This window comes from Malaclemys terrapin, chromosome 3, assembly GCF_027887155.1.
Source record: "Malaclemys terrapin pileata isolate rMalTer1 chromosome 3, rMalTer1.hap1, whole genome shotgun sequence".
In the NCBI taxonomy this organism is placed as follows: Eukaryota; Metazoa; Chordata; order Testudines; family Emydidae; genus Malaclemys; species Malaclemys terrapin.
The window spans coordinates 46766403-46791124 of NC_071507.1; the positions used below are offsets into that span (position 1 = coordinate 46766403).

At 41.9% G+C, this 24722-nt stretch overlaps 1 protein-coding gene across 1 annotated transcript in view; it reads right to left on the minus strand.

The window, feature by feature from the left end:
• USH2A (usherin) overlaps nucleotides 1-24722 on the minus strand; it is a 565863-nt gene that overhangs the window by 518955 nt on the left and 22186 nt on the right. The window contains exons 3-4 of the mRNA XM_054021626.1: nucleotides 3078-3213; nucleotides 1723-1786 (exon numbers count right to left, since the gene is read on the minus strand). Of these exons, the coding sequence (XP_053877601.1) occupies nucleotides 1723-1786; nucleotides 3078-3213 (200 nt within the window). The remainder of the gene's footprint in view (nucleotides 1-1722; nucleotides 1787-3077; nucleotides 3214-24722) is intronic.

The window sequence follows — 24722 nt, forward strand, 5'->3', positions numbered from 1 at the left end:
TGCAATCCATCCCATCATCCAGATCATTATGAAGATGTTGAACAAAACCAGCCCTAGTACTGACCCCTGGGGCACTCCGCTTGATACCAGCTGCCAACTAGACATCAAGCCATTGATCGCTACTCGTTGAGCCTGATGATCTAGCCAGCTTTCTATCCACCTGATAGTCCATTCATCCAATCCATCCTACTTTAACTTGCTGGCAAGATTACTGTGGGAGACCGTATCAAAAGCTTTACTAAAGTCAAGGTATATCATGTCCACTACTATCTATCAACTGCACCTGCAGTTAATTCTGGGCTCATTTGTTTGTGGCCACTATACCCACAAAATTGGATGCTGGTTTAAGGATCTTTAAAATCAGATAAACAGTTTAGAATATGATATATCTGGCTGAATTAATCTAATTTTTATTTCATGGGAAACAGCAAGGATTTCCTTGAGAGAATAAAAGCCAATGTGATTGTGGCATTGTCGGGATGGGTCTGTATTGAATTATGAACTCATTTTCTATTATGCCTTGCACCCATGTCTATTCTTGCCTAACAGCAGCCTATTGTAATGTATTTCCAGATGGCTGACCTTCCAAATAAGATGATTGATACCTCATTGCAGGACAATCACTGAGAAGTCATCCAGATTGCAATCTGGGGCCATCAACTTTGACTGTGCCCCAACTGTTGGCTCACCGACATGGAGTAATGGACTTTCTACTAAGGGGCCTGCATGGAGGTGGAGCATACATGATTGGAGGGTGGTTGAGAATTTCCCAGTGAAACACATGGCAGAGACAGAGGTCTCCTTCAGAACTGAGTACTGCTCTGGACAAGGAGACAGAACATCCCCACATGCAAGGAAGACTTTCAGGAGAGTGCGAGCAGAAGGGTCTCTGTCTAGCCTGGAATACTAACAAACCTCAGACTCACAAGAAGAGGCGAGATCAAACCAGGGGATTGTGCTCTAAGGATTTTTGTTTTCAAAATTTCTGTAACTCTTGAGGGCTTCAACAGCAAAGTTTCTGTAGTTAAGAATCTTTTTTGCTAAATCTGCATTCCTTGCTTACCTGCCACTTTGTCCCCAAAGGAGTTAAATTAGAAGCCTGGAGTACCCACAGCCCCAGGTGGAGCTCTGGGGTATGTGTAAAAGCAACTGCAGGTGCTTGGAAAGTCTCAGACACTGAGTTCAGGGTCTAGAATGGTTGAGTGGTGCCACATGTCCCAGGAAAGCATCTTAGACCAGTGGTCTGAGCATGGGAGTGTACAGACCCAGAAACAAAAAAGGGATTAGACTTTACCCTGACCCTGTTGGCTTGGGAGCACGTGAGACACAGCAATGGGGTCTACTCGCCACAGACTGGGTAACTGTACAGTGGGGTACTAGGCCAGGTTGCAACAATGACAACATATAAACACAAAGGATATCACAGTATGACTATCTCGTATTAGAAGTCATTGTATATATTTTAAAAACATCGGAAAAACACAACTGATATCTAACATTCCATCTGTGACTGATCTTGCCTCAAAGCCTGTTTGATATGAACAGCCCTGTTGAATCCATTCCCAGTATACTATGACCACAAAAGTAACCATCTTTTAAGGAGAATATCAAAAAAGCCCTGTATTTTGGGGAACAAATTTACCATTATGTATTCTTCCTCTCTCTCATCATACTCCTAGGTTTTACCAAGAACAACAGGGGTTTTTTGTTTTGTTTTTTTACCTGTTTGTAAGTGCCACTTGGTACAATCGAAAATCTTGCATTCTTCCAACAAATTGCTCTAAACCTATGAAAATATATTATAAATAAATAATCTAATTCCATCAACCAGAAATCAACTCTACACTGCATGAAAGCACCTTTTATTCAGCACATAGTGATCTCTCTTGCACAATTACCTCCCATGAATGAAACCATCTTGGATGTGGACAAAACTATAGAGGGCAGTGAATTAAATTTTTGATAAAAAGAATGATTTATAATAACTTTATAGGAACATTTTGTACCTCTCTTTTTTCTGATTAGAGAGGTGGCACAGGGACCGGCTCATTAGACAGAAGTAATGAGCCAGTCTATGTGCCACCTCTAATTAGAGAAGAGATACAGTAGGTACAACTGTACCTATCAATTTATAAAATAAAGATAAAAGGTATTTAAAATATTCCTTTCCTTTATACAGTCATTAGGTTGATGTCATTCTAACTTTTGAATACTAACAGAAGACATTTCCAGACATTTTAAGAGTTTTTAAAAGTAGGATGGAAAATTACTTTTCTTGGTTGCCCAATAACAAAATAACTCTGTTTAAGACAGACACGGATATATTTAGGAGTTAGTTCCAAATTACAATATGTTCTGGATCAGTGGTACCTTTTTTGTCCACAGAGCCAATTCATCATCGTACAGAATTGAAGAGAGCCACAAACTAACAGTACCCGGATTTTGCACTGTTCATACAATGATGTAGAATTTGTCTAATTCTGAATGTAGACTGATGTAGAGCTCTATAAATCATGATGTAGTCTGAAAGGAAGGACTGGTAGCAGTAGTAAGTTGTTATCTATGTGAACCAGTCATTAGTGAAGGCTGAGGAACCCCACACTTTGCAAGTGGCTTTCATGAGTATTTGATAGAAAGCAGAGGACTATTAGGCATCAGGAAACTTGAGTTCTCTTCCTGGCTCAGGAAAGGAAAGTTGTCTGCTTGCTACAAACAGTCCAGATAAGTACACAGATTTGGCATATTTATTCTGAAATGCAGTGGGAGATACTTGCCATGTTAGATACCTGGTTTCTAGAACATGCTGAAAAGAATCTACCTGGCTGTGATAATCTCCATGACCTATTATGCCATCATCCAGGCACCTCTGTCTTGGTGCCAAGTTTCTGAGGAATACCATTTACTAATGGGCATTTTTTGTTGCATGGAGCCGTGTGCCTAGCTTTATGTACCCTTTCAATATGCATTACCTCACTGAAAATTAGCTTGCAGAGCTACTTACCATGGTTTTAGACACACATCAAGCATATAATATTTTGAATGCTGAGCATACAGTGCTAAAATACTGCAGAACTTACCACTGAAACTTTGCCCAATTTGCAGTGCTCCGTCAGCAGCAAGGTCTGCAATTGGTCCACCAAGTATTCTTGAATCAAAAGCAGTGTTGTCATCCTCCAAACCATCTACAAAGAAACTGATTTTGGTGTGATGAACCTACAAAGATATATATAAAGAGGCAAATAAAGGTTCATTAGAAATAATCATTTTGAATTTTGTACTAATTGCATCTATTATTGATTAACCATTTTGAACAAAGTAAGGGAGTTTTTTACTTTCTTGATATCTTTTAAATACCCTGGCCTGTTTTCCATATTTACTAACTAATCTTCCCACTAGTAATCTAGGTAACAAACATGTCAGAAACATAGACTAGAAAAGTATCATAATGGTCAAAGCAAACAAAAAGCTACAATGAATTAATATTAAGGGGTCTGTCTGATTGAATCAACAAACAAACCAAGGAAATGCAGAGTCAAGGTTACCACTCCATTCCCAATTTTACTGTAATGCCTAGGTATTTCTTCATTTTAAGATCAGGGCTTCACGCACCATAATCCTATTAGTCTTTTTCCTTGATGGGGAAAACATTTCAATACATCTTTCTCAGAGTACTGAGGATATCCTTCCTTCACTGTACAGAACAGTAATTAAAATAATAATTACTACTTTCCACATTACATCCAAAGATCTTAAAGCACTTTACAAACATTAACTAATTATGTGACATGCTTGTGATATATCATCCTCCTTTTAAAGATGCGTAAAGAGAGGCCCAATGAATTTAAATGACTAGCCCATGGTCAAAACTCAAAGTGGTACAGGTGGTACACAGATTTCAAGAGTCCTTTATGCTAACCATGAGAAAACCCTGAATTTAAAACACTTTCACTGAGGAATTGAGAAAATGCAAAGAAGGTACCAATGTGAGATTTGTAAAGACCCAGCACTCGACCCAAGATTTAAGAATCTGAAATGCCTTCCAAAATCTGAGAGAGAGGAGATAGAGAGAATCCTTTTAGAAGTCTTAAGAGAGCAACACTCCAATGTGGAAACTACAGAACCCGAACCACCAAAAAAGAAAATCAATCAAATCAATCTTCTGCTGGTGGCATCTGACTCGATGATGAAAATGAACAAGCATCAGTCCACACTGCTTTGGGTGGCTTTTGAGCAGAACCCATCATCAGCATGGACACATGTTCCCTGGAATGGTGATTGAAGCATAAAGAGACACATGAATCTTTAGCCTGCCTTAATTGATTCAATTTAGCTCATCTGGCACGTAAATATCTTGCAACGCCGGCTACAACAGTGCCATGAGAACATCTGTTCTCACTTTCAGGTGACATTGTAAACAAGAATCGGACAGTATTATCTCCTGCAAATGTAAACAAATTTGTCTGAGCGATTGGCTGAACAAGAAGTAGGACTGAGTGGACTTGCAAGCTCTAAAATTTTACATTGTTCTATTTTTGAATGCAGTTATTTTGTACATAATTCTATATTTGGAAGTTCAACTTTCATGATAAACAGATTGCACTATAGTACTTGTATTAGGTGAATTGAAAAATACTATTTTTTTTATTTTTTACAGTGCAAACACTTGAAATAAAAATAAATATAAAGTAAGCACTGTACACTGTATATTCTGTGTTGTAATTGAAATATTTGAAAATGTGGAAAACATCCAAAAATATTTAAATAAATGGTATTCTCTTATTGTTTAACAGTGCGATTAATCGCACAATTAATCGCTATTAATTTTTTAATTGCGCAATTAATCACGATTAATTTTTTAATCACTTGACAGCCCTACTTTATTGATAAATGAAGCACTGCAAACAGTTCCCTTTAATTTATAGAGCTGAGTGAATAATTTGGAACAAATACTTTACTAGATTAATTTAGCTTCCTTTTTCTGTTCACAGAATAACTATGAGCAGATCACAATTTCCTCAATTAACTAACTTTTTGCTTTTTACTCCAAAGACTAATCACAAACAGTTTGCTGATAGTACACAATACTCGACATTCAGAACTCAAGCTGTGTTGCTTAGTTGCAACTGGGTGTGTGTCATATAGGCTTGCAACCTTTTCTTTTCTGAGCCACACAAAATTTTGCCAAGTCTTCATTCCTAGAAAAGTGAGATGAATAAAGTTACACATATGAATAAATGTTTGCACTACTGGAGCCCAATCCTTGTTGTAAAGTATATGGTTAGACACTGGTCTCTCTTCCTAGAGTGGCTCTGTGCCTGGTACATAGCAAAGTGTTTGGGGAAAGTTAGCCCTCTTGATGTGTCAAATAGTATCCCATTAAATATACGATAACATAAAATATACCAAATGCACTGATTTACTGTCATTTTTCTGTCATTACCATAGTGATTTTACATGAAGTGTATGCATGTGACTGTGGGGATTCACCAAGTATATGGTCAGTCCCTTGTTTAGATCACTTCCTGGGCTATTTAAAAGTTGCTTACCACAAATAATCATGCATACAGGTTTGAAATGTGGGGCCAAATTTGGAGATGAGGTGGTGGCATCAGGCAGCCTGTTATGACTCCTTGATTCTCTCCCAGGCTCTGAACACAAGTTAGGGCAGTCTGGGGGCTTCTCTAATTTGCACCATCTAATATGGACCCCAAAGGACCATCCACCAGCTTAGTATAGCAAAACAAGCACAACACATTCAAACAGGCCTCTGACATTCCTCCAACATACCTTCCAACCCCTGATATGCCCCTTTCGTCAGTGGCTGCAAGGAGTGCTAGTTAAACCTACTGTGTACCCACTGGAGATTCCCTACACTACGGGATGTCTATGCAGACAGTCTTCACTCCAGGCAGTGATTTCTGCGAGCATTCTTTTTCTTGTCAGTTTATGTTAAATTTGAGTTAATATTCAGATAAATATTTAGTGGCAGTCTCCCAGTCCTAGTAATTCAGAAGACACTGAGCTTTTTTCTGTTAGAACTGTTCTGAATTAGCGTATAAGTTACATGAAATTAGAAAGAATTTATAACACAGCAGGCTTCTAGGTGTGATTTTATGGAATTCAAAAATTTAATCTGAAAAATAAGGAGACAGACAGACACACGGGAAAGGAAACCACATACCAGTTTCATTTCCTTATAGCCATATATTCCTAACTTAATTAAATATATTAAATGCAACTCATTCAAAATGTTCAAACTCGCCCTGATAGCTCATTTCATTATAAATACAATGAATAAACTTTATTGAAAAACCTTTTTTATTTATGTGAGTGATTTATTCGCAAGAACATTCAAACCAGGAATTATCAGATTTTAACTGCATTTTGTTTGTGTGAGGTTTATTTCAAATGATGGTTTGGAGAGTGTCAGATTTCAAAACATTATTTTGTTGTTGCCAGAATGTTATTTCCATTTTGAAGAAACAGGTAATCATGAACTTAAATGGATGCCTGGTGAATAGTCTCTAGTGATAGAGGCTAAGAGAAGCTGGAGTGCTCTAGCCTGCCTTGAGATCCACTCTAATCAAATCAAATAGGGCTGGAATAATTGCATCCTTAAGAACAAGGGGTGTGTGAGGCCAAACAAAAGGCTTATGAGCCAACACAATTTGGTGCAAAAGGAAGGCGAGACCCTGAAAAATTCATTTTAAAAATCAGAGAACGGGCATTGAGAATGCTATTCCACCAACAAAACCTTTCAAATCCTAACCAAGATAAACAGCCACAGTTATCTATAAATCTGAGCTTGAGTGATTATCATCAGTGCTTCAGGCACCATGATTCTATTAGTATTTTAAGAAAGAAAATGTGAAATGAATAGAAAATTGATTTTATGGAGAAAATTTATTTCCCTTAAATTATACTTTAAAATAAATATACATGCTGAGTTTTATTATTGTTATTTCCAGATGCAGTCAATATTTCTCAAATTTAGACAAGGATTTATTGCCCTTCCACTGAAAAAAAAATTGGAAGGTTATCGTCATAATTACTAGGCATCGAGATTTGTTCAAAAAGTTCTTGCATATGGGTTTCCCCACTCTAAGCACATCACTTTCATTTTAAGTTAGCTTTCTGTGTTGACACATCCATGACCCAAATGCAGGAAGATCTTATTTAATTTAATACAAAGCCTTTAAACAGCCAATGCCCTGTATGAGAGAGAGAGAGAGAGTGTGTGTGTGTGTGGGGTGGTTGAATTGCAGGGGGGGGGGCGCATTGCATCACATTTTTTTTTACAGCCTTTTACTGTCATTTGGTGTTTGACTGTTATCATTATAAAAGATACAGGCTTTTCTACTTTGTTATTTGTAGCATTATCTCATGTTTTACAACATCTTTGCACAACATGCAGGCACATGAAATATAACTAGTGAAAAGTTCTCAGTTGTATTAATGCATAAAAAAGAATGTGGTTCCATCTCTACTGTCTTTACCCAGCCAAAAGCTGATGAACAGCCAATTTTCCTTTATCACATTAGCACAGCCATGAGGGAAACACATTTGTTCTAGTCAGCTACACTAAAGATACTATTACCAATCTAACATATACATGTTTTATATCAGCAGTATTCTCAGAGTATGAGGGAACCAACAATATATTAACACTAGCATGACAGTTTATTTAAGAAAAGAAAATTGTCTCTGTAGAGGGACAGAACTTAGAAATGTATGGCTAAAGCTCAGTGTCACTGGTCTAATAAAGGTAATAATTCTTAAGCTTTCTTTATAGCAGGTAACACTCCTGTGACAGCTCTGTCATATCATTCAAATAAAAATGTTGTCTTTTTACAAGTTTAAGTGCACCTTTATTTTGAGTCAGATATGAAGCATGTTTTTTATTTTCTGTTTTCATGGTAATAACATCTATACTTGGGGGTGAGTAGGCCAGTTCTCAGCTCATTACAAATTTGCTCTCTCAATTCTTCTAGGACCCAATTCTGCCACATTTATTTTGCCCTGAGTAGTACCATATTCTACAAGTATTGCTATCGGAAATCAGTGGAACTATTCGCAGAATTGGACCTTAAATGATTAGATATTTTATATAGTAAAAATAGATTAATGCAATCTCAAAATCTCTCGCCAGCTTTCCCACTCCCCCTGCTGCAACCTCTTTATATTAAATAGGATTTAGAATAGTTGGGTTTAATATAGCACATTCCCAAAGTAGCCCTAAGCACTTTACAGTGCTGAACTGGATATCAGTAGTGCAGTGACTGTGTACAGCTAAGGCAGCAGTCATTATGCATTTGGCAGTAGCTCAATGTGATGATCCCCCTGCTGGTTATTAAAGGGGGTATGAATACTTGACAGAGAAAGAAATTGTAGGAGGGGAACCATGTGTGGTATAAAAAAATCCCAGTGGCTCTCCAGTGTGGGAGGAGGGAAATGTCTCCAACTTTGGTGTCTATATAAACTAAGCTAAAGAAGAAGAAAGGTTGGAACTGAATTGACTGTTTGATGTGATTATTTAAAGTGTCCTCCCCAGGAGCATTACATCACATACAAAACATAGTTTATTTTCAATCTATTTTTACTGTCAGATGCCCAGGACAACAGGATTATCCCCCTATTCTGCTATCAATAAAGTTCTATGCAATCTTTAATTTCCCCCAAGAGAGCAGCAAGAGATGGAGAGAGGAGTCGAAGTGTGGCCTGATGGTTTTACAGAGCACAGGACCTGAGATCTGTACTGCCAGAATTCTAATCCCAGCTCCGACAACTGTCCCAATCTGTCAAATATTCACTAAAGCACTTTACAGGTAGGTTGTGAGGAATAATTAGTTACTGAGCTAGATTCACCTTGAAACTGTGCTGAGCTTGATACAAAGACAAAAAAAAAAGGGGGGGGGGGCGCAGTGGAAAATCCACATAGCAGGAAACTGTGGTGGTGCAAGGTGCCCAAAACCTCTCCTTTAGTGGAGGGCCTGTAATTTATCCTGCACGGCCTCAGCAATGGGCTGTCCAGTGAGATGAGGGATAAGCATCCCTCTTAAAGTCTGCACTAGTGAGGTTTTCATAAAGCCCCAGCTATGATTCAAACGGACCTCTGCATCCAGAAACTCCAAGAAAACAAGAAGTAGGGTCACCTGCCCTCCCTGAGGTAAATCCCCCATGGGGTAAGAGGGTCAGGCTGGTTCAAAGAAGTGTGATTTGCACTTTCCTGTGCATGAAGTTAATCTGACCCAACAGTTGTAAAATGAGGTAAGATTAAAAAATGTATTATAAATGCTAAATATTATCTCATTTGAAGATCTGTTCCTCCTGAAGACCCAGCCACATTGTCCAAAAAACTGAATTTAACCATGGTTCTGAATCATGGGTTTGACCATGCAGAGCTGTAACACATTTTACTGACATACATGGACTATTATTGTGCTATAATGTAACTATAATGTAATATAACTGCAACATGGGATAGGTCACAACGAAGATCAACAATTCTTTCCATTAAGTGGATGGGTTCTAACAATATATCATATGCCTAGTATCACACTGGGATGTCAGCTTTAGGCATAATGGTAATAAAAGTACCTTGTACTTCTATAGCACTTTCACTGCCCAAAGTACTCAACAAACAGAAGTAATTATGACCGTGTTCTACAGATGAGAAAACCGAGTTGTAGAAAATTTAAGTAGTGCAGCCATGTTCACACAGTGAGTCCTTGTCAGAATGCATAAGACAACCCAGGTATCTTGACTCCAATCTAGACCATGCTGTTGGCTTTCCATGCATAAACCCAAGTCCTTATGTACCGGGAATTGAATCCACAAACTTTTGTCCCAGAGGTAACAATAGTGACTGAACTTCAAAAGGCATTAGAGTACTATATACATACAATATGTAGCATATAATGTTTTTTATGTATGCATACAAAGCTGTCACTCAAACTGACATTATTATACAAAGCAAAACAACTGAACTACTTTTACAAGAGGTGGTGAACTATATTTTTGGACTCCTCTACACAAGAAAATTTTATCCCTTTAACTAAATCTGTTTAGAAACTGGTTTAGTTAAATTAGTGTGTGTGTGTGTGTGTGTGTGTCTTGTGTGGCTACTCTTATTTTGGTTTAGTTAAATCAGTAAAATTTTCATGTGTTGACAAGGCCGTATAGCAGAAATAAATCTCTGCCTTAGCACTCCCCACCGACGAACCCAACCATGAAATACCCTGATAAAAATATGAATATGGGGGGTAAGGGGGAAAGAGTCAAGAAGAGAGAAAGGATAGAAATCTTTAGGTTCCATTAAATAAAAAATTACTTATATTATTTGTATTGCAGTAGAGCATAGACACTCCAGTCATAGACCAGGGCCCCATTCTGCAAGCAACTATACAAACAGATGGTTTCTGCCCCAAACAGCTCATAGTTTTATATGCTTTAAATAAGTACCTGCTTTACCATAAGTACTATCAAAAAACTACTGTGTGTCCTACTGGAATTTTTGCCAGAAGAAAAACTTACAAAAAGACCTGAAGAAGAGCTCTGTAGAGGTTCAACGCTGGTAAAAGAGACAAGCAGAAGTTGATCCAATAAAAGACACCACATCACCCACCATGTCTCTAAATTAGGCTGTCATGGGATAAGATGGAAGGTCATCTTATGGATCAGTAAGTGGTTAAAAGATAGGAAAAAAAGGGTAGAAATAAATGGTCAGTTTTCAGAATGGAGAGAGGTAAATAGTGGTGTCCCCAAGGGGTCTGTATTGGGACCAGTACTGTTCAACATATTGACAAATGATCTGGAAAAAGGGGTAAACAGTGAGGTGGCAAAATTTGCAGAGGATACAAAACTACTCAAGATAGTTAAGTCCAAAGCAGACTGCAAAGAGTAACAAAGGGATCTCACAAAACTGGGGGACTCGGCAATAAAATGGCAAATGAAAGTCAATGTTGATAAATGCAATTAATGCACACTGGAAAACATAATCCCAACTATACATATAAAATTAACTGTTTACCACTCAAGAAAGAGATCTTGGAGTCATTGTGGATAGTTCTCTGAAAACATCCACTCACTGAGCAGAGACAGTCAAAAAAGCAAAGAGAGTGCTGGGAATCATTAAGAAAGGAATAGCTAAGACGACTGAAAATATCTAGCCTCTATATAACTCCATGGTAAGCCCACATCTTGAATACTGAATGCAAATGTGGTTGCCCCATCTCAAAAAAGATATAGTGGAATTGGAAAAGATTCGGAAAAGGGCACAAAGATGATTAGGGGTATGGAACAGCTTCCTTATGAGGAAAGATTAATAAGATTGGGACTTTTCAGCTTGGAAAAAGAGATGACTAAGGGGGGGATATGACAGAGGTCTAATAAAATCATAACTGGTATGGAAAAAGTAAATAAGGAAGTGTTATTTACACCTTCTCATAACACAAGAACTAGGGGTCACCAAATGAAATTAATAGGCAGCAGGTTTAAAACAAACAAAAGGAAGTATTTCTTCACAAAGCGCAGTCAATCTGTGGAACTCTTTGCCTGAAGATGTTGTGAAGGGTTCAAAAAAGAACTAGATAAATTCATGGAGGATAGGTCCATCAATGGCTATTAGCCAGGATGGGCAGGGATAGTGTCCCTATCTCTGTTTGCCAGAAGCTGGGAATGGGTGACAGGGGATGGATCACTTGATGATTACTTGTTCTGTTCATTCCCTCTGGGGCACCTGGTTTTGGCCACTGTCAGAAGACAGGATACTGGGCTAGATGGACCTTTGGTCTGACCCAGTATGGTTGTTCTTATGTTCTTATTTCTGATACTCTAAAAGGAAACATTCCTTTTATTTGTTAAAAATACATTCTTTTTAATGTCTCACCATAGTTCCTAATTTCCATGGGACAGAATTTTAATTCCAATGTTTTACCTCAGTCTATTGCTCTAACCACCTACCACATTGTCTGGTAAGATACACGGGAAAACTAGAAGGGCCTCTTCCCTGGCATATAGATCAGGAAAGAGGGCTTTTGCAATAGGTAGAACCTCTTATAAGCAGAGGAAAATAATAAACCTTCCACTAGCCAGTCAGGCTAAATGACACCAAGCCTAATCAGTCAATTTACTGATGGCTGCAGGTTCAGCTGCAGTCTCCAACCTAGGGTCAGCTATGCCCACTCAAGAAAGTCTCAGGTGACAGGGACAACATGACATTTGTAGAACCCAGTGTGGAGGGGACACACCCATGTTGCTATGGACAGCCACGGTCTCCAATCAGGAAGCACACCAGTAAACCATGATATATGCTCAGGACCCCAGGGGTACTGCAACTGGCTTATTGCTGTAGGGAAAAACAAGTTGCAAACACACCTGCAACCTGACTGTAAAGCAGTGAATGGAGCCATTATGAACATTAGGTGTTCGCAAGATGTAAAAATGAAAAATCTGTTTGTGTGTCAGATAAGAAAAGGAAGCTAACACTTTCCCCTAATTTCAGACCAATTGGGAGATGGGAGCATGTTGAGATAGTCTCCAAATTAATTTAGTTCATCCGTTAAATAGCTCCCCATTACGTACTAGAAATTCCTCAGGACTAGCAATACTGTTAATAAGAAAATTGTGCATTTATATAAATTCCAAGGATTTCAAAGCAGATTACAAACAGTAATTAACTAAGCCATACCATACACTTATGATGTAAAAAATTATGGTTATGCTCATGTCTCAGATGGGCAAACTGAGGCACATGGTGGTTTAGGGCCAAATTTTCATCTCAGTTATGCTGATAAAAGTCTTCAAGTCTATTGAAGTCAATCAAATTACTCTGGATTTACACTGGTGTAAGTGAAAGCAGAATTTGTCTAGTAATTTGCTCAAGGTCATGCAGTTAATCAGTGTTAGTCACGTCTCTCAAACTACCAACTTTAAATCAGTACACCATATTCCCTTACAACTGTTCCGCGTCATGTAATCTTGTATGTTTCTTCTAGTGGATATTTCCAATTTTCCAGGCCTTTTCCTGAACTCATATTCTTTGACTACGTAGTAAGCTTCCCCAACTCTCTTAGATGCATTGTGAACACTGTACACATCAGGAGCTCTCTCAAGAAGCTCACTATACAGAAATGGGCAGTGTATCAAGACATTTTTTCCAAGGTGATAAAACAGATTAAGGATATAACAAAAATGACAGGCCTATGGCTTCCTTGCATACTTTAATAGACACAACAAATCAGCAGCGGTCACTGATGACAACAGATGAAGATATAATAGATGTAGCAGCATCGCTAATTTGCTCCTCCAACAGTCTAAACTCGAGTGTACATTTTTTTTCCACCTTCAGCAGGCCTAAAAATGTTACTTTTGCCTACATGTAGGAAGATAGATAGCATATTTTACCATTAGGGGTTGATTCTGTCTTCTGATACATAGGTTCACGTCACCCCACCTTCTGGAAAAACAGCTATTGAGCACAGGCATAATAGTTAACAATAAAAGACACACTAATAGACATTGTGACAGACCCAGACCAGTGGGGTACAGGAGTCTGGTAGAGGGCAAATATACTGGTCACTGGATGAGTAGTTTTCTGTTCCCTGAGTGACCAGAGCAGGGGCTGCACTAGAGTCATCAGGAACCTGCTAGAACCAGTTAAGGCAGGCAGGCTAATTAGGACACCTGGAGCCAATTAAGAAGAAGCTGCTAGAATCAATTAAGGCAGGCTAATCAGGGCACCTGGGTTTTAAAAAGGCGCTCACTTCAGTTTGTGGTGCAAGTGTGAGGACCTGGGAGCAAGAGGTGCAAGGAGCTGAGACGGTGTGCTGCTGGAGGACTAAGGAGCACAAGCATTATCAGACCTGTGGTGAGAATAAGGAAGGTGTTTGGAGGAGGTCATGGGGAAGTAGCCCAGGGAGTTGTAGCTGTCATGCAGCTGTTACAGGAGGTACTATAGACAGCTGCAATCCACAGGGCCCTGGGCTAGAACCCGGAGTAGAGGGCGGGCCCAGGTTCCCCCGAAACCTCCCAATTGACCTGGACTGTGGGTTCTTCCAGAGGGGAAGGTCTCTGGGCTGTTCCCCAACCCACGTGGTGAATCTCTGAGGCAAGAAAATCCGCCAATAAGTGCAGGACCCACCAAGATAGAGGAGGAACTTTGTCACACTGGTGTCAGGCGTGGGATCTTGGGGTGCACAGCGCAGCGGAAGAAGGAGGGTGATTTAAACAAAAACCAAAACAACAACAACAACAAAACAAAAAACAAAAAAAAGAGAGGGTTTATTTTTTTCCACCACAATGGATGACGTAGTGCAGGCACTGATACAAGCTATGGTGGCCCAGCAGGAGGCTACCCGTGTCCAGGCAGCCGCCCAACAGGAGGCAGTGTGGCTGCAGCAAGAGACTAATCACCTGCTGATGGACCAGGCTGCTCAAGACCGAGCTATGTTGCGGGAACTCGTAAACCAGGTAAAGTCCCTTACAGAGCTGAATCATGGCCATGATGGAATGCGGCTCATACGGGCCAGCCATTGGCTGCAGAAAATGACACGGGAGGATGATGTAGAGGCATACCTTCTGGCCTTTGAGAGGACAGCCCTACGGGAGGCCTGGCCTCGAGATCAGTGGTCTGGCATCCTTGCCCCATTCCTGTGTGGGGAGGCCCAGAAGGCCTACCATGATCTGCCTGAAGAGGCTCTGTCAAACTACCCCCAGCTGAAAGCAGAGATCCTGGCCAGATCTGGGGTAACGACAGCAGTGCGGGCCCAGCAGTATCACGGTTGGAGGTACCAGAAAGACAAAACCCCGCGGTCCCAATTGTATGACCTCATCCATCTCGCACGAAAGTGGTTGCAAACAGAGTCCCAGAGTCCGGAAAAGATACTAGCGGTTCTGGTCATCGACCGATACATGAGTGGACTACCACCAGACCTTTGTGCCTGGGTAAGCCAGAACGAACCCTCCACCTATGATGAGGTTGTTGCCCTGGTAGAGAAGCGAAGGATAGCGAGGGAGCTGACCTGACCAGCTAAGGAAGAGGCACCCCGGGTTAAATTAGCAGCACCAAGCCCTAAAGTTCGGGTGACTGGGCCACCAGGAGGGCCCAGGTGGAAAAAGAGAGAGGCTGAAGGCCCATTAGAGGCCACAAAGAGTCGGAGCACTGAGGGAGAAAAGGATCGTGATGTTAGACTTCCCAAACCAAGAGACCGGGGAACGCCTAGGGCTCAATACAGATGTTATGCCTGCGGGGAGTGGGCACACATAGCTGCACAGTGTCACAATGCTGAGGAGCCAATGCAGTGTAACCTGGGGAACTGGGCAGATCCATGCTCCCTAATCCACTTTGTGGGGGTCTCACTAACCCCACATATGTGTACCAGACCAGTGAAACTAAATGGGGTAGGGACCACGGCACTGGTTGATTCGGGGAGTGCTATCACACTTATCTCAGGGAAGCTCGTGAAGCATAGTCAGCTGCTGCAGGCTAAACGTACAGGGTAACATGCGTCCATAGGACAGTTAGTTACTACCCCACTATCCCAGTAAAAATCAAGATCCAAGGGAACACTACTGAGGTAGCAGCAGGTGTAGTCCCAAAACTCCCATACCCGGTGCTCGTAGGGAAGGACTTCCCAGGGTTTGGAAACTTACTCCCAGTATGGGGATTGGAGAAAGGTGGGGACCCTAAAATTGATGAGGCATCCACAGCAGACTGTTAACCCCCAATCTTCTCTGAAATATCCCAGGTTTGTTCTCCACTCCCAGACAGGGTAGAAAGACAAAAAGGGAAAGAAGGGCAGCTAAGGCCTTGGGAACCCGAATACTGACCCAAAACCAGAGGGTCGCTCTTGTAGGTAGGTGGACCCACGCAGCTGAAAAGGAGGCCACGCAGGAAGGAGAAGCACCTGAGTCTGACCCCCACCCTAATGCTTCTGAACCAGTAGAGGCAACAGAGACTGGGCCCCTAGATCTTGGGCAGATTAGCCCCGGGAGAGGAAATTTTGGACGGGACCAGGCAGAAGACCCAAGGTATGACAACATTAGGAAGGAGGTGACTGAAATAGATGGGGTCCCCGTGGAAGGAAAAATCCAGGGACCAGGACCCTACTTCATAACGAAGAAGGATCTCTTATACCGGGTTGCACCAGTACAGGGGCAGAAGGTACAGCAGATCCTAGTACCTCAAAAACACCAGAACGCTGTATTAAGACTTGCTCAGAGTCATCTTTTTGGGGGGCATTTGGGGGTAGAGAAGACCCTGGCACGAGTCCTACAATGGTTCTTCTGGCCCGGAGTACATGAAGAAGTGCGGAGGTACTGTGCCTCCTGCCCGGAATGTCAGCTGCACAGTCCCTGTCCCCACTTGAGGGCACCTTTAGTGCCCCTTCCCATCATAGAGGTCCCCTTCGAGTGAATAGCCATGGACCTAGTGGGACCCCTGGAGAAGATGGCTCGGGGCCACCAATATATACTTGTTGTTTTGGACTATGCTACTCGCTACCCAGAAGCCCTCCCCCTGTGGAACACGGCCTCTAAAACTATAGCCAAAGAGCTGGTGGGGATCTTTGCCCGAATGGGGCTACCGAAGGAGATATTAACCGACCAAGGAACCCCATTTATGTCGAAGCTAATGAAGGACCTCTGTACGCTGCTCCACATACATACCTGAGAACTTCGGTCTACCATCCACAGACTGATGGGTTGGTAGAAAGGTTTAACCGAACCCTCAAGACTATGATAAGGAAGGTGGTAAGTCGGGACGGGAAGGAATGGGACACCCTACTACCCTACCTTATATTCGCTATCCGGGAGGTACTACAGGCCTCAACTGGGTTTTCCCCCTTCGAGTTATTATACGGGCGTCACCCCCGAGGCATACTAGATATCACCAAAGAGATCTGGGAAGAGGAACCCAATGAGGGGAGAAATATAATAGAGCATGTAATGCAGATGCGGGACCGGATAGCCCAGGTTACCCCTATTGTACAGGAACATTTGGAGAAGGCACAGGAGGCCCAGCGAACCCATCACAATTGCCAGGCAAAAGTGCGACAGTTCCAACCAGGGGATCGGGTTATGGTGTTGGTACCCACGGTAGAGAACAAGCTTCTGGCCCAATGGCAGGGGCCCTATGAGGTGGTTGAACCCATGGGGGAAATAACCTGCAATGTGCGGCAGCCAGGACGCAGAAAACAAGAACAGATTTATTGCGTTAACCTTCTGAAACCCTGGCATGCACAACGGTCCAAAAAGACCTAACCCAGGAAAACAAAACAAGCCTTCCAAACAGGTGAGAGTGTCTCCAGATTTAACACCAGACCAGAAGAATGAGGTGTTTGAGATTATCTTCCGGAACCAAGATGTGTTCTCGACAAAACCGGGTCGAACAACCGAGACATATCACCACATCATCACGAACCCTGGGGCCAGAGTAACAATGAGGCCCTATCGGGTGCCAGCGGCAAAAAGGGAGGAAATAAAAGCAGAAGTAAAAAAAATGCTGGAGTTGGGGATAATCGAAGAATTCCACAGTCAGTGGTCCAGCCCAATCGTGCTGGTGCCCAAACCCGATGGCACCACAAGATTTTGCAATGACTTCCGGTGACTAAACAAAGTATCCCAGTTCGACGTGTACCCCATACCTCGCATAGATGAACTAGTGAACCGTCTGGGTAATGCCCAGTACTTGACTACCCTAGACTTGACAAAGGGGTACTGGCAGATTCCCCTTGCAGAAGACGCAAAGGAAAAGACTGCATTCTCTACACCAGAGGATCTTTTTCAATATATTGTCCTCCCTTTTGGACTACATGGGCCCCAGCTACCTTCCAGCACCTCATGGACAAGCTATTACGCCCGCATAACAGTTATGCTGCTGCCTACTTGGACAATGTGGTCATTCATACCCCAGACTGGGAAACCCACCTGGAGAAGGTGGAGGCAGTCCTCGATACCTTCAGGTGAGCTGGCCTTACAGCAAACCCTGCCAAGTGCACTCTGTAAACTAAGGTTTACAGAGGCCAAATATCTTGGCTACATTGTGGGAAAAGGTCTGGTAAGACCCCAAGTGAACAAGTTAGAGGCCATCCAAAATTGGCCCCGACCAAGTCGCAAGAAACAAGTCCGGGCGTTCCTAGGTTTGGGGGGGTATTACTGACGATTTATCCCCCACTTTGCCACAAGGGCAAGCCCCCTGACAGACCTAGTGAAAGCCCGTGGACCTGATCTGGTGAGATGGTCTGACGCAGCAGAGGAAGCATTCACAGACCTCTGGACTGCCCTCTGCAGTAACCCCTTACTGATAGCCCCTGATTTCACCAAGGAGTTTATCCTGCAGACGGATGCATTGGAAGTAGGGTTGGGGGCCATTCTATCACAGATGGTCGGGGAGGAGGAACACCCAATTCTCTACTTCAGTCGGAAACTCCTTCCAAGGGAACAAAAATATGCAATGGTGGAAAGAGAATGCCTCGCTGTAAAATGGGCCATGGAAACATTGCGCTACTACCTGCTCGGGCGCAGATTTGTCCTCGTGACCAACCATGCCCCTCTTCAATGGATGTAGCGGAACAAGGAGAAGAACACAAGGGTGACCAGATGGTTCTTATCCCTCCAACCTTTCCAGTTCCATGTGCAACACAGAGCAGGGAGCCGTCATGGCAATGCTGATGGCTTGTCACGTGTGCATTGTCTGGCGTCCCAAACTGCCCAACCCCTTGGCGTTGAGCAGGAGGGAGGGATATGTGACAGACCCAGACCAGTGGGGTACAGGAGTCTGGTAGAGGGCAAATATACTGGTCACTGGATGAGTAGTTTTCTCTTCCTTGAGTGACCAGAGCAGGGGCTACACTAGAGAGTAATCAGGAACCTGCTAGAACCACTTAAGGCAGGCAGGCTAATTAGGACACCTGGAGCCAATTCAGAAGAAGCTGCTAGAATCAATTAAGGCAGGCTAATCAGGGCACCTGGGTTTTAAAAGGAGCTCACTTCAATTTGTGGTGCAAGTGTGAGGAGCTGGGAGCAAGAGGTGCAAGGAGCTGAGAGTGTGCTGCTGGAGGACTGAGGAGCACAAGCGTTATCAGACACCAGGAGGAAGGTCCTGTGGTGAGAATAAGGAAGGTGTTTGGAGGAGGCCATGGGGAAGTAGCCCAGGGAGTTGTAGCTGTCATGCAGCTGTTACAGGAGGTACTATAGACAGCTGCAGTCCAAACCTCCCAATTGACCTGGACTGTGGGTTCTTCCAGAGGGGAAGGTCTCTGGGCTGTTCCCCAACCCACGTGGTGAATCTCTGAGGAAAGAAAATCTGCCAATAAGCGCAGGACCCACCAAGTTAGAGGAGGAAATTTGTCACAACATTTACACCTCAAAAAATGAGAGAGATGTAGGTTATGTACTTAGATGTTTCCTTGCACAACGGCAATGGTTACAGATGGGGTATTTATTTAGAACGTTTACATAATTTTTAGTATTTTGATCTTTTTAAAGCTGTGGGTGAATTCTGTACTCCTGAAAGTGAGAGGCCAAATGACATTGGTGTGAATAGGCAAAGCATGGCAACGAGCCACTCGGAGATCTGTCAATACAGTCAATCCTAGTCTTCAAATCTCATGCTATTTTCCCTCTCCTGAGTAGAGGCTGCTGGTTGCATTGAATTGTGCCAGGCTACATGGCAGTTTTATGATATTAGAGAGTAGCATGAGACCAGCAAACTCATTTTCACCTGTGACCAGGGCTATATTAACTCAAGTACAGCCCACTGACCCTAAAATGTTGTGTTCCTCTTTGCATATTGACAACCTTTGGGTCCCAATGTGCCACTAAACTGATGCATCGGGAGCAGCTGAGATCATTTTGTCAAATGTCAACTCTTTCTTTTCACTGAGTCAGCCTCCTTCATTTACACATTTTCTGTAAAACCATTCTTCCCTCTGTCCAAGGCTTTTTCCCCCTCAGTCTGCCTCCTTTTCTTGCTTCTTATTTTTCCTTTCAGCATCAGTCACACACTCTTACTTTGTATTACTCATTTTTATTTCTTCCTTTAGGTGCCCTTTTCCTTATAAGCCTGCTGCTTCTTCCTTCTCTACAGAAACACAGTACTGTAAATTTGGCACTCAGTCCAGGGCCCATTGGGACTAATATCCCTTCCCACAAACCTAAGCAGTCAGAAAGGGAAGGAAGGCTATATCCTAATACTCTCTCAGCAAAGTAAACAGAATATAAACATCCCACCTGGTTCCTTTCCTCTAGCCCCTTCAGCAGCTACACAATGGTTACTCTAGAACAGGGGTAGGCAACCTATGGCACGCATGCCAAAGGTGGCACGCAAGCTGATTTTCAGTGGCACTCACACTGCCCGGGTCATGGCCACCGGTCTGGGGGGCTCTGCATTTTAATTTAATTTTAAATGAAGTTTCTTAAACATTTTAAAAACCTTATTTACTTTACATACAATCATAGTTTAATTATATATTATAGACTTATAAAAACATTAAAATGTATGACTGGCCCGCAAAACCTTAAATTAGAGTGACTAAATGAAGACTCGGCACACCACTTCTGAAAGGTTGCCGACCCCTGCTCTAGAAGCTCCAGAGTTGTAACCACCTCCACAGCCTCAATGCTGGGGTCCTAGCCCTCCTGCAGCTCATTCGGATGGGATACCCACCCCTAAACAGCTCCATACCACCTCATCCATCACTCACCATCTTCCTTACCAGATCAAATCACTCCCAGAACTGACTGTCCCAATGCACAGTCTGCTTATACAGCCTCAGGAAGCCTATTCACCCCTCACAACTGCATAATAATGGATTATATACCTAGTGAGCTACAAACTCTAGTAGAGTGAAATGGTCAAGAACAAGTACAATATACCAGGGATGACGTTACAGCAAAATTTTTACGTACACCAAAATCTCAGTGCTCTCTTTCTGAAGCAGAGCATACAGCCCCATAGATGAAAGAGTAGAGTTGTTAATCTTTTGCTCTTTGCATTTTAATTTTTGAGTTGGAATGAAAATTGAGACTACACAGAGGGAACTTGGCAGATCTAACGCTTGGCAAGAGATAATTAATTTATGTAGCAAACATATGAGAACAAGACAGACGTCACTTTTAACATAAAAGAGCCTCTCTGCATATGTCATGAGGAATTTGTCAGGGGCCTTGTTCTCAAACAGACAAAAAAGATGCAAATGCCATGTTAACAGAGGGGGAAATCAAAGAATGACGTCCAGGAGGACAAGCCAGCTCAGATAATTTATCTACATAATATTTGACAGACCAATGGCAACTTCTAAGCTAGTAAGATAACTTGTTGGTATGTCTGCCAAGGAGCCTGGTGCTGTTTCAACTGGAAATCCTGTGTATTATAGTTTCAAATGCATTTGTCTTTATAGATCTCCATTGAGAAAGAGAATGAAAAATTCCACCTCATGAGGCTATTATACGTTCTTTGAAATTTCACATTGTTCCCAGATTGTCTGAATATTATATTTTAAATATAAAAAATGCAAGAAATGTACATGCATTAATGGTAGCCAAACTGAACACAAAGGCCGTGAAAGGATTTTGGCTCTTCAAAAAAGACTTCTACAGTCCCATATTTCCATATTGTAACCTTACAGTGTATCATTCACACTGCAAAAAACAAAATGTACTCAATCTAAGCAGTCACAACACTAGTTATATATAACAGGGCCCCCGAAACCTGGTACAAACTATGATACAAACCTGAAACACGAGGGAGCAGCCAAAACAAGAGAGAGAAATGAAAGAAAAAAAAATGAAGCCCAAAATCACATTCAGTGTCTGTTAGGTGGTGCCCTTCAAGTCTTCTGGGCTCTCAGACCAAATGGAACAAAACTGGGGCCGAGTTCAGTTTCCATTGAAGCCAATGAGAGTTTTGCTACTGACTTCAACAAGAACAAGGTCAGGATCCTATGTTTTGAAAAAAACAAGGGGGGAAAACTGGATTCCTTAATTTTCAGCTATTCACTCTAGATATTTAAGTGAAATCAAACCATGTTTGTCCCAAATTGTCATCCATAGTCTGAGACTAGTCCAAAATACTACCCAGATCTGTCTCCTCATTACCACTTCCTGCCACTCTAAACTAAGAAGAAGAAAAATCTTAAAGGAGGAAAGTCTGTATCCCTATTCCTTGGAGAGAAAAGAAAGTGGCAGCTTTGAGTGTCTAATAAATATGTTAAATAGATTATACTCAAAACTAAAAAAAAAAATCCATCTTTAGGCCATTAAAAATCATATTTATTTAAAGTTATAAACAAGTACAAACTGTGTACTTACACAACATGTCAGGGTGAGGTTGAATTTCACTACACAAGCAGGGATTCATTTTAAGCAGATTGAAGTTTACAAAGAAATATTCTGAAATAATTCAGGAATTTTGTTCTAGATCAGCATTCAGTACATGGAGTTGCAATATATTCAAGTTCATCACAAACAGGTTCAACTGTATCTAGATCTATGAATGAACCTACATTTTAACCCATGGTATTTCATTCTAATTTAGCAAAGTTATGAGAAACATGGCAAGTTAATTTGATTAAATATAAGGGATTATATATACACATATGTACTCACGTATGTGAAATATACTTATGTATATACCAGGCATGGCCAAACTGTGGCTTGTGAGCCACATGCAGCTCTTTTACAGTTTGTGTGGTTCCCGGAGCCCTACACGCTCTCACCCACAATTCTCCACTTACAAGACTGGCCAGTGGGGAACTCGGGGCCTTTGCCCTGTAGTGGGGTGGTGGAACTAGGAGCTTCTGCACTGCATGGAGGGGGAATCTAGGGGCTTTAGCCCAGCGGGGGGGAGACAGGGTATTGGGGCAGTAGCCCCACACCTTAGCAGGCGCCGTCCCACAGGGCCGGTTGTGCATGTCTTGAAGATCTTGAACGTCTGAAGATTATTGTATGCAGCCTAGAGGATCAATAAGTTTGGCCACTCCTGGTATATACTAGCCATATGTGTACATGTGTATATATAATCCCTTAATATATATATATGGTCCAATGTCCAATCTTGCTGCAACGTGCCAAGCATCCTCAACTCTTAATGAATTTGGAAGATCTCAGAATATCAACATAGAATGAGTTTGTCTGCAGGACAGCTGTGCCCCAAGGAAATAAGTCCAAAAAACTCACTTTTTACTTTAAACTTCCCTTCGTTTTCAGGCTTATACCCCTTTTGTGCTTCTACTCTCCTTGTTACACTTTGGGTATATTTGCACCTGGAGCTGGGAGTGTGACTCCCACCTCATACAGACATACTCGAGCAAGATCTCCTCAAGCTAGCATACTAAAAATAGTAGTGTAGCCGGGGTAGCATGGGCAGCAGCATGCAGCACCACGGGCTAGCCATGCCAAGTACAAACCCACCTGATCCCCATAAGTCTATCCTTGGCACGGTTAGCCTGTGCCGCTGCTCGCTGTGGCCTGTGCTAGCCCAGCTACATTACTATTTTTAGCATGCTAAGTCAGAGAGAGCAAGCGCAAGTACATCTACAAGAGTTGGGAATCACACCCATAGCTCCAAGGATAGATGCAGCCTCGGACAATTGCTTTTCAAGGAGTACCTAACAACAACATCTTGATCAGATGGCTTCTGAAATTAAAATTGCTTAACTGGGCAAATGCACTTTTTAAAAATATTGAAATTGAATCATTACAATATTTGGTCCAGAGATAACAAGTGGACTGACTAGATCTTAGCTGTGAATATATTTAAATGTGGACATACACAGGCAATAGTATGTAGGTAAAAATAGGATATGAAATAAACATTAGCCATCAACTCTAAGCTCACTGTCAAGAGTACACCAAGGCTTCTAACCACAGAGTTCAGCTGAAGGTAACTATCTGTCAAATGTAATCTTTACAAGTGAATATGCTTAAGCTGGTGCTATGAATCAACCAAAATTGCTTTGGTCTTATTGACATTCAGTTGCAAGGAGTTGCAGCTCATCCAGTCCAACAGACAGTCTGACAACACCAAGAGTGCTTCAGTGACAGAAAGCTTTAAATATAGATGCAACTATCATCACAATACGCACGGAACTAAAACTCTATGATCCTTCATACCATCTTCAGAAATTGGTCAGTCAGTCATCAACTGGCCAGAGATGCCATAGGACTGAATCATCACGTTCTGCCTTTTGCCAATTCCTGTAGTTAATAAATCATTATGACTTCATAAAGGGATACAGATTTGACTGACAGCAAAAGACACTTGATCCATCATCACTCTCCCCTTTACACTTTTCTCTCAATTCACCTCCCTTCTTTGTCACTATAGTCTTCATTTTCCCTTCCTATAAAACAAATGCCTCATTCAAACTCATTTAAACTACATGCTTTGGCTTGGATGAGAAGTTAAGAGACAGATCCTCAGCTGGCGTAAATAGGAATAGCCCCATTGACCTCAAGTTGGAGCTATACTGATTTATAGCTGCTGAGGCTCTGGCCTTAAATATGTTAAATTCACTTTCTTCCTGACAGCTGTCATTTACATCTCAAAACAAAATGCCCAGTAAGGTGTGTATGGGAGGGCAACACTGGAGGGGAAAGAATTATTCATATCAGGTCTTATGTGGTGACCTGATCCATGTCCTTACTTTCCACAAAAGGAACTTTTCCAACTGCGAGGTGTTCGCAGAATCCTTTGCACTGAAACTAGGGTTGCCAACTTCATA